At 37.7% G+C, this 13,074-nt stretch overlaps 5 protein-coding genes across 6 annotated transcripts; 3 read left to right on the forward strand and 2 right to left on the reverse strand.

The window, feature by feature from the left end:
- Positions 1 to 395: 395 nt before the first annotated feature.
- On the forward strand, positions 396 to 2,949 carry LOC124192745 (aspartate--tRNA ligase, cytoplasmic-like). Its single transcript, XM_046586216.1, has 11 exons — positions 396 to 614; positions 694 to 781; positions 850 to 1,127; positions 1,198 to 1,369; positions 1,443 to 1,589; positions 1,654 to 1,825; positions 1,896 to 2,043; positions 2,108 to 2,297; positions 2,368 to 2,448; positions 2,513 to 2,624; positions 2,691 to 2,949. The coding sequence occupies exons 1-11, from the start codon at positions 580 to 582 to the stop codon at positions 2,852 to 2,854; spliced, it is 1,587 nt and encodes a 528-aa protein (XP_046442172.1). The 5' UTR covers positions 396 to 579; the 3' UTR covers positions 2,855 to 2,949.
- A 26-nt stretch (positions 2,950 to 2,975) lies between these two features.
- Positions 2,976 to 4,397, reverse strand: LOC124192746 (RNA-binding motif protein, X-linked 2-like). Of its 2 annotated transcripts, none has more exons than XM_046586218.1 (4): positions 4,171 to 4,397; positions 3,703 to 3,866; positions 3,517 to 3,641; positions 2,976 to 3,456 (listed from the first exon to the last, which is right to left on the reverse strand). In XM_046586218.1, the coding sequence occupies exons 1-4, from the start codon at positions 4,182 to 4,184 to the stop codon at positions 3,016 to 3,018; spliced, it is 744 nt and encodes a 247-aa protein (XP_046442174.1). In that variant the 5' UTR covers positions 4,185 to 4,397; the 3' UTR covers positions 2,976 to 3,015. The 2 variants fall into 2 exon arrangements, with proteins under 2 accessions (XP_046442174.1, XP_046442173.1); XM_046586217.1 differs by having other exon boundaries at positions 3,517 to 3,646; positions 3,708 to 3,866; positions 4,171 to 4,396.
- A 267-nt stretch (positions 4,398 to 4,664) lies between these two features.
- Positions 4,665 to 7,418, forward strand: LOC124192748 (general transcription and DNA repair factor IIH helicase subunit XPB-like). The gene is made up of 3 exons (XM_046586220.1): positions 4,665 to 6,015; positions 6,086 to 6,349; positions 6,415 to 7,418. Exons 1-3 carry the CDS (start codon positions 4,824 to 4,826, stop codon positions 7,341 to 7,343), a joined length of 2,385 nt encoding a protein of 794 aa, XP_046442176.1. The 5' UTR covers positions 4,665 to 4,823; the 3' UTR covers positions 7,344 to 7,418.
- Positions 7,419 to 7,485: 67 nt separating this feature from the next.
- LOC124192747 (exocyst complex component 2-like) lies at positions 7,486 to 11,408 on the forward strand. Its single transcript, XM_046586219.1, has 15 exons — positions 7,486 to 7,776; positions 7,835 to 8,132; positions 8,199 to 8,394; positions 8,458 to 8,578; positions 8,648 to 8,862; positions 8,949 to 9,064; positions 9,144 to 9,271; positions 9,351 to 9,574; positions 9,649 to 9,787; positions 9,872 to 9,995; positions 10,060 to 10,174; positions 10,254 to 10,525; positions 10,601 to 10,865; positions 10,926 to 11,182; positions 11,255 to 11,408. The coding sequence occupies exons 1-15, from the start codon at positions 7,668 to 7,670 to the stop codon at positions 11,325 to 11,327; spliced, it is 2,652 nt and encodes an 883-aa protein (XP_046442175.1). The 5' UTR covers positions 7,486 to 7,667; the 3' UTR covers positions 11,328 to 11,408.
- Positions 11,409 to 11,916: 508 nt separating this feature from the next.
- LOC124192753 (transmembrane emp24 domain-containing protein bai-like) lies at positions 11,917 to 13,009 on the reverse strand. Its single transcript, XM_046586227.1, has 5 exons — positions 12,705 to 13,009; positions 12,493 to 12,613; positions 12,367 to 12,437; positions 12,177 to 12,303; positions 11,917 to 12,112 (listed from the first exon to the last, which is right to left on the reverse strand). Exons 1-5 carry the CDS (start codon positions 12,879 to 12,881, stop codon positions 11,991 to 11,993), a joined length of 618 nt encoding a protein of 205 aa, XP_046442183.1. The 5' UTR covers positions 12,882 to 13,009; the 3' UTR covers positions 11,917 to 11,990.
- Positions 13,010 to 13,074: the final 65 nt, after the last annotated feature.

A 13,074-nucleotide genomic window follows, 5' to 3' on the forward strand; every position in this document is an offset into this window, starting at 1 on the left:
TACATTGCCTCGTAAAAGAGAAAACCGTTTGCACTTAATACAACAGAGTCATGACTCATGATGACTGATATGACGTTCACATATTCTCTTTTTAAAAAATCCTTAAAAGCCCCATTTCGCACTTAAATGAACACTGCAGCAGCCGATTAAAATTAAAGAAAAAATTATTATTTTAGCTAGGAGCCGAACATGACAACACACATTCATATTCGATTCTTTTGCAGTAAACAAAAAATCGTAGGCACAGCGAACGTTCGGAAAACACAAAGAAATCATGTAGGCCTAGTACTTCCGTCTAGGTAAAACATTTTAACGTAATAAAAAAGAATTATAAAAATTTTCAAATTAAATTTTCCTACAACAAGTTATAAAATTCGGCCTACAGATGTCCCTTTTCTAGTCTCCTCAATCTAGTCCCTCCCACTCCCGCTGCTTGTTATCGCCCGGCCCGGTCGGTCATTTCATCAGTTCTTACACGAGTTACACTATTCTGTTACGCGAATATTAATTATCAAAGATTTGGTAAAGGGATTTTAAATCTTACAAGACGCCATTGTAAAGTTTAAGGAAGGTTCAAAAATGAACATTGAAGAAAACGTTCCGGAATCCACGGGGTAAAATAGCTTTATTTTAGGCATGTATTGCATTCCTTATATCTCTATGTTCTATTATTGTTCTGTCGGTCGTCAACAGGGAGCAAGGAAAATCCAAGAAAGCAGCAAAGAAAGAGGCAAGGGAAGCTGCCAAAGCTGCTAAAAAGGAAGAGAGAAAAACAACTGTGGTAAAACTACCTTTTCCTAAATTCGTCAAATGTTTAGTAATGTATTTGTATGTCTTACATCTTTTAAGGAAGTAGCACAAGTAGATGAAGTAGACTACTCATCTGGTTCTTATGGAAATGCGGTTATGAACCAAAGTCAAGAAAAGCTGGAGAGATCTGTATTGAGAGTTGGTGACCTTGGGACATCAGTCATAGACAAGAAAATCTGGGCTCGAGGTAGACTGCACACAAGCAGAGCAAAAGGAAAACAATGCTTTTTCTTGCTTCGTCAACAGCAGTCAACTGTGCAGTGCCTTCTGGCTGTCTCAGAGTCTACCAGTAAAGCATTTGTGAAATTTGTTGCTGGGTAATACTTTCATAACACTTGGGAATCAAAATATCTCATAAGGTCATTGATTCCTGAATTTCACCTGTAGAATTACTAAAGAGTCAGTCATTGATGTGGAGGGTATTGTTCGTTCTGTGCCACAAAAGATTGAAGGAGCAACCCAACAAGATGTAGAACTTCATGTAACTCAAGTGTGGGTTATCAGTGCTGCTGAACCACGCCTCCCGCTTCAGATTGAAGATGCCTCTCGTCCTGAAGAAGTATATAACATGTTTATTTTTTATTTCTCATGTCATGTCACTGAAATTTTTACTCATTTTCTGTATTTTAAAGGAAAAAGAAGGAGAATTAGCCATTAGAGTAAATCAGGAAACACGGTTGGACAACCGTGTTTTGGATTTACGCACGCCCACTAATCAAGCGATTTTTCGCATCCAAGCAGCCGTTTGCCGACTTTTCCGTGAAGCTCTTGATCAACGGGTGAGAAAAAGATTTTCTATTACTATTTCGTATCGACACTGCTAACAGGTTTTCCATTCTTTAGAAATTTGTAGAAATTCACACTCCGAAAATCATCTCGGCAGCTAGCGAAGGAGGTGCCAATGTCTTCACCGTCTCTTATTTTAAGGGATCTGCTTATTTGGCACAGTCACCTCAACTTTACAAACAAATGGCTATTGCTGCAGACTTTGAGAAAGTTTATACGATTGGAGCTGGTTTGTACCTTTAATTTCTTTCGGGGATATAGGCTGTATATTAACGTTCGTCATTAAATGAAAATTTCAGTTTTCCGAGCTGAAGACAGCAACACTCATCGGCATTTGACTGAATTCGTTGGCCTTGATTTAGAAATGGCTTTTCACTCTCATTACCATGAAGTGCTCGATACTATCGGTGTTGTATTGACAGAAGTCTTCCGGGGACTCCAGAAAGAGTGAGTGTAATATTCATTTTCAAACTGACGTAACAGTATTAACTTTTTGGTTTTGTGGCCAAAGTTGTATGCAGGAAATTGCAACTGTAAATCGTCAATTTCCATCAGAGCCGTTTACCTTTCTGGATCCTCCTTTGCGCCTAGAATTTCCGGAAGCAGTTGAAATGCTTCGTCAGGCGGGGGAACAAATTGGCGATGAAGATGATTTAAGCACCCCAATGGAGAAATTACTTGGACGTTTGGTGAAAGCAAAAGTATAACAGAAAATCTCTTATGTGCAATAACTCAGTTATTAGTAAAATATTTGCGTTTCCTTTTTTATAGTACGATACCGATTTCTACATTCTGGATAAATATCCATTAGCTGTTCGACCGTTCTATACCATGCCCGATCCAAACAATAAGGTATTTGCAACAGAATAAGAGACTCATTCAGCTTCTTATTTTTAAATCATTGTCTTTAAAACAGAAATATTCGAATTCCTACGATATTTTCATGCGCGGAGAGGAAATCATGTCGGGAGCTCAACGTATTCACGATCCCGAATATTTGTCCGAACGAGCAAAACACCACGGCATCGGTAAAATGCAGTAAATTGTTTAATCATAAATACCTTCTCAATAAAGATTCGATTTTCCTGTTGCAGATTTATCGAAAATTAAAGCATACATTGACTCTTTCCGTTATGGCTGCCCCCCGCATGCTGGTGGTGGTATTGGTATGGAACGAGTGGCTATGCTCTTCTTGGGACTCGACAACATCAGAAAAACATCAATGTTTCCTCGCGACCCAAAAAGAATTACTCCCTGAGTTATTCCCGATGCTTTAGCAAAACCAATTTCTGAAGTCTTTTTCTTGTGAATTTTGGTTTACTTCATTGGGAAATAAAATATGGTTCAACTCAATTGAATATTATTATTAACGAACAAACCAGTTTTAATGAAATTGTATTGAAAATCGCGATACAGTTTTTATCTTCTGTCACGTCTCCGATCGCTGTCACGCGACCTTTCTCTCCTGTGATCGCGCTCCTTCTCTTTCTTAGTTCTATCGTAATGATGATGATCTTTATCGTGGAATTTATTTCTGTCATCCGAGTGTTTCCTCTGAGTGCTGCGTCTTCGATCAGGGCTTCTTGAACGACGCCTCTCTTTTTCTCTTTCCTCTCTGTGCTTTGGTTTACTGGTGGATTCTGTATCTTTTTCTTCTTTTGGAATTTTCCCTTCAGACACTGCAGCAGTCACTGATGCTGCGGGATTTTCTTGAACGGAATTCACAAGAGTTTTTATAATTGACGATTCAGGTCCACACCCTTCTTGGAGAATCCTCAGTGCATCTTCATCAAGCTTGTCAGGATCTTTTGGAATTTTATACTGCTCAACGTGGTCGACACGCAGAGTTCTCCCACAGACCTTAGAAAACATATTTTGTAATAATGAAATGCCTGACAACCCAAAAAATGTTATTTTTACCTTGATGCTATTTAAATTGTCAACTGCAAGAATTGTTGATCTTTGATCTTCGTAACATAAAAAACAAAAGCCTTTAGACTTGCCTGTAACCTTGTCTCGTACTAAATTGATGTTTGCAACCTCTCCATACCTTAAAAAAAAATTTTAACTATTAATAGCAATAATAAACATCACTTAAGTATTAACCATACTGAGAAAAAATGCAGATGATGTCCCCCTCAGACAATTCATAAGGCAATCCTCCAATGAAAATCCAAGCACTGTCTTTGTATTGATAATGCCATGAAGCTTTTCCTGATATGTTGTACTTCAGTTCAGTCTCGCTGAGTTTCTTGATATTCTTCACATTCCTAAGAAAAAGGAAATAGCCATATTAATAATGAACTTATAATATATTCTAGTCTAATAAGGTAGCATATAATATGCTTCGTTCTACGCAGCACCAGCAGATAACATGATTCCAAACTATATTTATGTTGTCCAGTCCCTACATTACAACACCCCCACACAAAACCTTCGATAAGTTTTATTATATTTACCCTCACTATGTGTTAACATACTTTTTAAGTTAGCCATAAATCGAAAATTTCTCACAAATAATATTGATACAAGATTATGAGTTTATGAATGATGCAAAAGCTATGTAGTACTTACGTTAGTGGATTCATCTTCGTCCAACAGGAAAGTTCTCGTAGAGTTTAGTTTAACTTGAAGATGGGCATTATTGCAAGGTGAGGAGTACTTAAGTCAGGATCGAAATCCGAAAGAATAATAACTGGATGTATTTGATTGAATTATTTGAATTGCTTTTCTTATTTCCGATGGCAGTTAGCGAAATGCCACTTGCCAAACCAAAGCCAAAATATCAAGCAGACGATCACGTTCAAGGAAAGAAGGCATGTAAGACGTACCGAGTGCGCCTCTGGTGTTTAATATATGCATAAACATCTGCTATTATGATCTCCGTTGATTGCTTGAATATAGGAAAATAATTCATTTAATTTAGAAGTTAGAAATAAGTTTTCAAAGTATAAATTTACTCGAAACGATCAAGAAGTACAAAATATAATTCTCGTTCTTGATTTTCCGCTAGGTGTGCTATGTGTGCCCGAACCATGCTTCTGCTTCAGGCGATTTATTTTTGTGTTGTTGCTCTCTCTCAGCTGAGTTTTCACTGTCAGTGTTCAGTCTTCACTTCAGTGTTCGTCCAAAGTTCATCATTCAATCACTTTACCGAGAAAGTTAAATTTGTTTAGAATTTTCCAGCAGTATTCATAGAATAATTCACGGTTATTCCTCTGTTTAATATGGCTGGGGGGAGCCGTAAATACGGGAAAAAAGATGGAGATCGTTATGACGCGTCCAAGAAAAAATTTGCTGGTAAAAAACGAAAGGATTTTGAAGATGAGAGTGCTTATGATGAAGGCATACCGGATGGAAATGAAGCTGAGGGTGTGCCAGAAGCGGCAAAGCACTTCATTGAAGTTGAAGGTGAAAGGCAAGGGGAAGATGAATATGGAGCCAAAGATTATCGAGACTTGCAGCTTAAACCAGACCACATGTCTAGACCATTGTGGGTTGCTCCCAATGGCCACATCTTCCTGGAGTCATTCTCACCAGTCTACAAACACGCTCACGACTTTCTGATTGCAATAAGTGAACCAGTTTGTCGTCCAGAACACATACATGAGTACAAGTTGACTTCTTACTCATTGTATGCTGCCGTCAGTGTCGGGCTGCAAACTCATGACATCATAGAGTATTTAAAGCGCTTAAGCAAAACTGCTGTCCCTGATGGAATTGTAGACTTCATAAAGATCTCAACACTCTCTTACGGCAAAGTCAAATTAGTGTTGAAGCACAATCGCTATTTTGTTGAGTCTCAATATCCAGATGTCATCCAAAAATTGTTGAAAGATCCTGTAATTCAAGAATGCAGACTTCGTCACAGCGTGGAATCTTCAACAGATGGACTGATCACTCAAGTTCAATCAAAAGCAACGTCTATTCAATTTGGAAAACCTGGTACTTCAGGAGAGGAACCAGGAGAAGAAGGAAAGCAAGTGCCTGATGACATATCGAATTTTTACGACAAAATGGACAAGGATGAGGACGACGAAGATGATTCTTCTCTTCAAACGGTTGCATTTGAAGTAAATCAAGAAAAAATTGAAGTCATTCAAAAGCGATGTATTCAGCTAGAATACCCTTTGTTAGCGGAATATGATTTTCGTAACGACACTCATAATCAGGACATAAACATTGATTTGAGACCTGCAGCTGTATTGCGGCCTTACCAGGAAAAAAGCCTGCGAAAAATGTTTGGCAATGGTCGTGCTCGCTCTGGGCTCATTGTTTTGCCTTGTGGAGCTGGTAAAAGTTTGGTTGGTGTGACAGCCTGTTGTACAGTTCGAAAAAGAGCTTTAGTTCTGTGCAATTCTGGAGTTTCAGTCGAGCAGTGGAAAGCCCAGTTTAAGATGTGGTCTACTGCTGACGATAGTAAGAAGTTGTTAATATGTTTTTATCTTTACTTGATAAATAAATGTTTTTTTTTTTTTTTTCATTTCAGGTATGATCTGTCGTTTTACATCTGATGCAAAGGATAAGCCTCATGGATGCAGCATCATGATCACAACCTTTAACATGATAACACATCAGCAAAAACGTTCGTATGAGGCAGATCAAACGATGAAGTGGCTCCAGGAGCAGGAATGGGGTATTATGGTGTTGGACGAGGTGCACACTATTCCAGCTCGCATGTTTCGTCGTGTTTTGACCATTGTTCAAGCCCATTGCAAGCTTGGTTTGACAGCTACTCTCGTCCGCGAAGATGGTATTTGATTATTTTTACCTGTAATGTATTTATTTGTCTGATCAACGATTTTCTTTATCTTACAGACAAGATTGCAGACTTGAATTTTTTGATCGGACCAAAGCTGTACGAGGCTAATTGGTTGGAGCTGCAAAAACGTGGATTCATTGCTCGAGTACAATGCGCTGAAGTATGGTGTCCTATGAGCCCAGAATTCTATCGCGAGTATCTGGCCTGTAAATCCGCAAAGAAAATGCTTCTCTTCGTAATGAATCCTAACAAGTTTAGAGCCTGTCAGTTTCTTATTCGCTACCACGAGCGACGTAATGACAAAATCATCGTTTTTTCGGATAATGTGTATGCTCTTAAGCACTATGCGCTTACCATGAATAAGCCATTCATTTACGGTCCAACATCTCAGAACGAAAGGCTTCAAATTCTACAAAATTTCAAACTGAATCCGAAGGTGAACACAATTTTCGTCAGTAAGGTGGCTGATACTTCCTTCGATTTGCCTGATGCCAACGTGCTTATTCAAATATCCTCGCACGGTGGCTCTCGTCGTCAAGAAGCTCAACGTTTGGGGCGTATTCTTCGAGCCAAGAAAGGTGCCATTGCGGAGGAGTACAATGCGTTCTTCTACACGCTGGTATCGCAAGATACATTGGAAATGAGCTTCTCTCGTAAACGTCAGCGATTCTTGGTTAATCAAGGATACAGCTATAAAGTCATCACTCGCATGGCGGGCATGGATCAAGACCAGGAATTGAACTACAAGAGCAAGGAAGAGCAAGCCAACCTGCTACAAATGGTTCTGACAGCATCGGATATTGATGCAGATGAAGAGCGTGTACCCGGAGAAATTGGAGGTCGGCCTGGTCCATTTGGACGACGCGTTGGAACCATGGCATCAATGAGCGGTGCCGATGACGCAGTTTATATGGAATATAAACGCCCATCAGCTTCAAATAATTTATCCAAACACCCCCTTTTCAAGAAATACCGCACCAAGTAAAGATTTTCCAAGTCATAAAATGTGATTACTATATCTCAAAATTCATGTTGAATAAATACAGAAACTGGTTTAATACTTTTTATTTCTCACTTTTTTTTGGTGTCTGGTGACAGGTGTGTGATAATATATGCAATGCTGTAAACTTCGTCTGCTATGTTGTTGTCTCTCATAGTTGTCAAGCAAAGACTATTGGGTGTGAGAAAGTCTTTACGAAATTCATTTATAATCAATCGCAGTAGTGCACGTTTGTATTTAAGTTGGGTGAAGAATTTGCTGTCGTAGTGGAAAGGGCTATAAATTTAAATTTTTTTGTATCAAACAACAATGGGTTTACCACCTATCGTGACTGGAGTTTCCCCAAAGGAAGGACCTCCTGGAACTCGTGTAACAATACGAGGAGAAAATTTCGGCAGTGGACCTGATGATATTATTGGTAAAATTAAGAAAAATTTTATGTTGAATTGTTATTCATGTCTGTTCTGTTTCTGTAGGTCTAATAATTTGCAACTCCGATTGTTTGCTATCTGCTGAATGGGTTTCAAGTAACAAAATTGTGGCCAGATCAGGTCCAGGTAAAAGCAAGGGTGATATAGTCATAATCACCAAATCTGGAGGAAAGGGTTCATGTACTGTACAGTTTAGGGGCTACCATGAAACTATTGGCCCTTTAAAAGAAAGTGCAGTTTGGGTTGATGAATCACATTTGACTGGACTTGGAAGACACAGAGCTTTGATTCCTTCCAGCTATCAACAAGATGACCCTTTAGGACTTTCTGTTGAAAATGCAGTGTTGGTTTTTATCTACTACACTTAGTTTTGGTATATTTTATTAATTGAATTAAAACAATTACATAGAAAAAAATACCCTGAAGAAGAACTGCAAGAATTATTTCCTGAATCGAACGGTGAGCTCGGAAGTGAAAATTTTTCTCCGTCTTGGTTTTTGTTGCAGCATCATCACAGCACCGGATTTGATGATCTGAAAGCTGGGCTTAGCTTTCTTAAACGACGGGTTGAAGCTCAGAAAGAAGGACAAATATCCTTTTTAAAGGTTTGGAAATAAATAAAAGATTGCTTTATAAATACTTACAGCTAATATTTTCATTAATTGAAGACCCATGCAGGCTCAGTTATAGAACAGATGGACACTTTGATGACTTTAAAAAAAGTTGTAGAAGAAAACAAAACAAAATACGGGCCGGATATGACAGCGTCTTTGGAAAACTCCATTTTGAGTATGCAGCACACTCTTATTGCGATATTAGCAGCAATTGTTAACTATTGACAAATTAATTCATTTTCAGGCGCTAAAACCGAAGCTGGTCGGTTGTTCGACGATGTCCTCAAACGTAAAGAACAAGCTGACGGCACCAGAAATGCTTTGGGAATTCTGCAAAGATTCCGATTTCTGTTTCATTTACCGTCTACCCTTGATAAAAACATTCAAAAGGCTGATTATGATTTGGTCATTAATGATTATGCAAGAGCTAATGCTTTGTTCGGACAAACTGAAGTACAGGTGTGTAATATTTAGGTCATGCAGTGTGGTGTATTTTAACGATCCCGGAGCCAACTTTAGATCAATCGCAACTTCATGTATTATAGGTTTTTAAACGAGTTCTGCAAGAAGCAGAGCAGCGAATTTTAAATCTCAGGGAGATGCTACAAGAGAAACTGCAACAGTATCCTGCATCACTTGAAGAGCAAAAAAAAATTATTAGGTCAGTACAAGAAAAAGCTTAACTTTTGCATGATTTTGATTTACCTAAACTTTTGAATTATTTTGTCATTCCATTACAGAAACTTGACAAATCTTGAATGTCCGAATGATCCAGCATGGCTTTGTATTGCTGGACAATATAAGCATTGCTCTCAAATATTATTCCAATGTAAAGATAAATACCTAAGTTTGGAGCAAGAAGAAATTGGTAATTTTTTGCGGATTTGCCAAAACAAAATTTAATAAATTCGTGTATTTTAATTCTACATTGTTTGATGCTGGTTTAGTAAAATCTGCACCATCCAAAGGAAAACGATCCAATAATCTGTTGTTGCCGTCATCTAACTCTGCTGAATCCTCATCTAATACTACGCCGGGAAGGGTAACATTCCTTGAAGAACTTAACGATCGGTTCACTTCTGTTTTTCCGGAACTCTGGAAACTTGGCCAAGCTTATTTCGCTGGGGAATTGTTTGTTCGGGCAGATACATTGAAAAAAGAAGAATTCAAAGTAATTATTCAAATCCCATTATTTATTTATGTGTATACATGTACATTTATTCTCTTTCAATTGCGGATTTATAGAAAATGGTATTGGACGTGGTAACAATATTCAGTCAACTCATCAGAGCTGCTTTAATTCCTCACACTCTGGATCGTCAATCTCCACATCGAGCTCAATTTGGTATTTGGCAAGCCTTCAGTGGAATATTTTCTGATCATGGTAATTACTTTCGTTATTTATATAGTAAAGTCATCTTGTTAACCAGTATAGAAAATAATTGCGTTACAAATTTCGTTTATGTAGAAGGAATTGGATCGTGGTTCGTACTTTGTCTTCGAACGGTTCGAACCTGTTATGCTGAATTACTTACGCTGGACTTACCTGTTGAAGCTCTTGACGCCATTCGCGATTTGCTTCATGATTTAAGGTAGGGTTATTAAGTTCGATATCGGCAATATTTCGCTTACTTCCGCTTTATTATCTTCTTTTAGAGTTCATTGCATGAGAAGTCTATTAATGCAAACTGCTGAAAATATCACACATCTTGCCAGTCAAGAAAACTGGAAGTTGGAATTTATTGAATCCCATGGGTCTATTACGCAATTGGTAATATAGAGATTTTTTAATGTAGTAATGTGGCTCTATTCTACTATGCCAACATTTATCTTTCAATGCCAATTTTCAGCCTCATATATTTGAAACACAAGTAATCGAGTGTCTACAACTGGTGAAAGAAACTGTTTTTCAATCAGAACAACGAGAAACTAACTTGATGGAGAACGCATCTGTACTGAATGACTTGAATATCTTAGTGCAAAAGTTACTCTTCAGTTTTGCGCGTAGCACAGAACGCCTGGCATCTTCTGACCAGGATCATTCCGAAGATTCAACTCGTGAAATGAAATTACTGCTAGGACTCAGTAATTGTCAGTATACAATGCTTCATATTTTGCCCAGGTACACACTAAACATTTATGATTAACAATTGAAAGAGTTTTAAAGTATAACTACTATCCTGTTTAATTTTTCTAGACTGAAAGAGCACTGGAACAAATTAGGATATCCTGATCTGTCGGCTGCCATTCAAGCGGCTAGAGATCTATTAGAGAAAACCGAAGAGCGATTAATGGAAGCATATTTAGAAGAAAAGGTTGAACCACTGATTGGAATTGTAGAGCCTTCTATGTATGCTGGACGCTTCGATTGGAACAAGAATATTCCTATTACAGATGATATTCGGCCTTACTGCAAAGAAATAATAATGAACATGATTGCAGTTCATGCAGAAGTTGCCCAAGTATTGACGTCCTTGTTCTAGTTGTTATATATTCATCCAATTCATTATTCTGGGTTTCAGGTTAGTCCTTCACTCGTTCCTCGTATCCTCGAAAGAGTCGTGCGAGAGGTGGCAGCAGAACTGGGTCGTTTGTTTTCATGTGTTAACAAATTTTCAGACAGTGGAGCGCTTCAAGCATCAGCAGACATTTCTGCCTTATCCCGAGCATGTTTTAACGTCGGGAAAAATTCCAATGAAACACGCTTGCAGCAATTTTCGAATCCTTTTTCAGAAGCTGCGGACATGATTCCACCACTTACGACACCAGACAGTATTGAGTACGATTTTAAAGATGTAATAGATCAGTAATCAGGTAGTTGGTAACGTATTTTAATTTTGTCTCATAACAGATCCCACAAGAGAATCCTCGTCAATTTCGAAAAGCGGATGAAGTTCCAGTTATTTTGCCTTGATATAAACTAACGTGTTTAAAAGCCTGTTTTCCCTTTATTTTGATTTTAATTCAAGTGTAATACATATCTACAATACAAATTCAAAACGAAATGAGACTTTTTGCACAACATTTTCTTCGCGTCCTTACGCCTTTAAGATTGGATACAAGGAATGATTTCCTTCAGGAAAAAACACCTTGTTATACGTATGTGCGAACGGGGCAATTTAACTCTATTGGTAGTATATTTACATCTTGAATCGCAATTCTTCAAAAGAGAAAGGGCAAATCTTTTCATTTCTAAAAATCTTTACCTCTTAAGAAATCTTAGATAGTGCGCATTAATGCCAATTCTAATGTAATAAAATAAGACAAGACAATATTACTGGAGAATTTTGTTTTCCAAACAGAAGAAAAAAAAAAGAAAAAATACCAACCCAGATGTTTTACTTCATATCCAGCACACGTGCATTATGCATAATAACTCAAGTAGTAGACCGTCCAAAGACGGAAGAGTTAGAAATGATCAAAGATTGGCATTGATTAACACACAAACAAAAAACCAAAAAACTGGAGCAAGTATTCCATTTTAACACAACCACTGACATCAGGACGATTTCATTTGTTCGAACAGCGATGGACTTCCTGTTCGGTTTCGCTGGTATTTTTATTGTCAAATATTCACTGAAATAGCTTTATTCAATCAACTTTTTGGCTTTGAAAAAGCGACGCAGATATAACACCTGCCATGTAGCCAAGGCAATCAAACATAACATACTGAAAACACTGAAATACAATACTCTGGAATTGGTTGATTCTATGAATGAAATAAAAAAGGTGTTACTTATACACTTGTGGGAGATTCAAACAAAAAGTCTTACCATTTGTATCTCTCATCTCTTCCTCTCGTTGTCTCATGTAGGCAAAATCTTGAACAATGGCTTCTGACAAGTCTTCTAACCTTTTCAATTCAACTTCAAGTGGTTTTAATCTTGCAGCTTCCCCCAACTAAAAATACATTACAACCAATTCTATTAATTAGTTTTTCTTGCAATATTTCCAAAAACTTACTGTTTCATAGTTTTTAGCTTCAAGACCCATTTTGACAGTTACTTCAACCTCATGCTTCTGTCCTCTAAGATCTATAAGAAGAAATGTCATTTATGGCAAAAATATATTTAAAAGATGAATGCTTACTTGGCGGGACTTTTGACACAAAGCAAATTTCATAAACTTCATAGTCATCAGTTGTAAATGCAAATTTCCCTTTGCTTTTGTCCTCGTGGCTTACTAAGGTGTGACCTTTGATATCTGTTACCTGTTGTTTTTTTTTAGAACAAAAAAATAACATACAAATTAAAAATTAGTTTCTTTCCCATTTCTTGCTTTCTTTTTAAATTTTAACTTACTTTCACATCGGTTCTCTGGCCAGGAACCTCAGAAACTTCGTACTCCCCCGTGACAAGAACATCCTTTTGCACTTCTTCTCTTAAGCATTTTCTGCCATTTGGCTGTAGTTCAAACATAAGTCCTTGGACAGTTGAGAAGAGCAAAAAGGAAAACAAAATTATAGCCCGTAGATCCATCGCAAACACGAGAAAAACAATAAAACAGATCTATTTAACAGTAACCCCGATGCTACAGCAGAAGGAAAACAACACGGAAAGCTCGAAAGACACGTCAGCTCTGAAAATGACCGGTAAGACTTTTATGATGACTTGGCAACTTTGCTGACACCTGAAAAAAAATAAATTCACCGTTGCCAAATGTAAACATTTT

Source organism: Daphnia pulex, chromosome 4, assembly GCF_021134715.1.
Source record: "Daphnia pulex isolate KAP4 chromosome 4, ASM2113471v1".
Classification (NCBI taxonomy): domain Eukaryota; kingdom Metazoa; phylum Arthropoda; class Branchiopoda; order Diplostraca; family Daphniidae; genus Daphnia; species Daphnia pulex.

Excerpts from the sequence above, each read along its gene's own strand:
- LOC124192747 (XM_046586219.1), top strand. The coding sequence starts at position 7,668 with ATGGGTTTACCACCTATCGTGACTGGAGTTTCCCCAAAGGAAGGACCT. Across the intron at positions 8,863-8,948 it reads TCGGACAAACTGAAGTACAG|GTTTTTAAACGAGTTCTGCA; the intron begins GTGTGTAATATT and ends CATGTATTATAG. Across the intron at positions 9,996-10,059 it reads GATTTGCTTCATGATTTAAG|AGTTCATTGCATGAGAAGTC; the intron begins GTAGGGTTATTA and ends ATCTTCTTTTAG.
- LOC124192745 (XM_046586216.1), top strand. The coding sequence starts at position 580 with ATGAACATTGAAGAAAACGTTCCGGAATCCACGGG. Across the intron at positions 1,128-1,197 it reads TTTGTGAAATTTGTTGCTGG|AATTACTAAAGAGTCAGTCA; the intron begins GTAATACTTTCA and ends TTTCACCTGTAG. Across the intron at positions 1,370-1,442 it reads ATGCCTCTCGTCCTGAAGAA|GAAAAAGAAGGAGAATTAGC; the intron begins GTATATAACATG and ends TGTATTTTAAAG.
- LOC124192748 (XM_046586220.1), top strand. The coding sequence starts at position 4,824 with ATGGCTGGGGGGAGCCGTAAATACGGGAAAAAAGATGGAGATCGTTAT. Across the intron at positions 6,016-6,085 it reads GTGGTCTACTGCTGACGATA|GTATGATCTGTCGTTTTACA; the intron begins GTAAGAAGTTGT and ends TTTTCATTTCAG. Across the intron at positions 6,350-6,414 it reads TACTCTCGTCCGCGAAGATG|ACAAGATTGCAGACTTGAAT; the intron begins GTATTTGATTAT and ends TTTATCTTACAG.
- LOC124192753 (XM_046586227.1), bottom strand. The coding sequence starts at position 12,881 with ATGGATCTACGGGCTATAATTTTGTTTTCCTTTTTGCTCTTCTCAACT. Across the intron at positions 12,614-12,704 it reads GCCAGAGAACCGATGTGAAA|GTAACAGATATCAAAGGTCA; the intron begins GTAAGTTAAAAT and ends AAAAAACAACAG. Across the intron at positions 12,438-12,492 it reads TGTGTCAAAAGTCCCGCCAA|ATCTTAGAGGACAGAAGCAT; the intron begins GTAAGCATTCAT and ends TTCTTCTTATAG.
- LOC124192746 (XM_046586218.1), bottom strand. Across the intron at positions 3,642-3,702 it reads CTGCATTTTTTCTCAGTATG|GAGAGGTTGCAAACATCAAT; the intron begins GTTAATACTTAA and ends TTTTAAGGTATG. Across the intron at positions 3,457-3,516 it reads ACAATTTAAATAGCATCAAG|GTCTGTGGGAGAACTCTGCG; the intron begins GTAAAAATAACA and ends ATGTTTTCTAAG.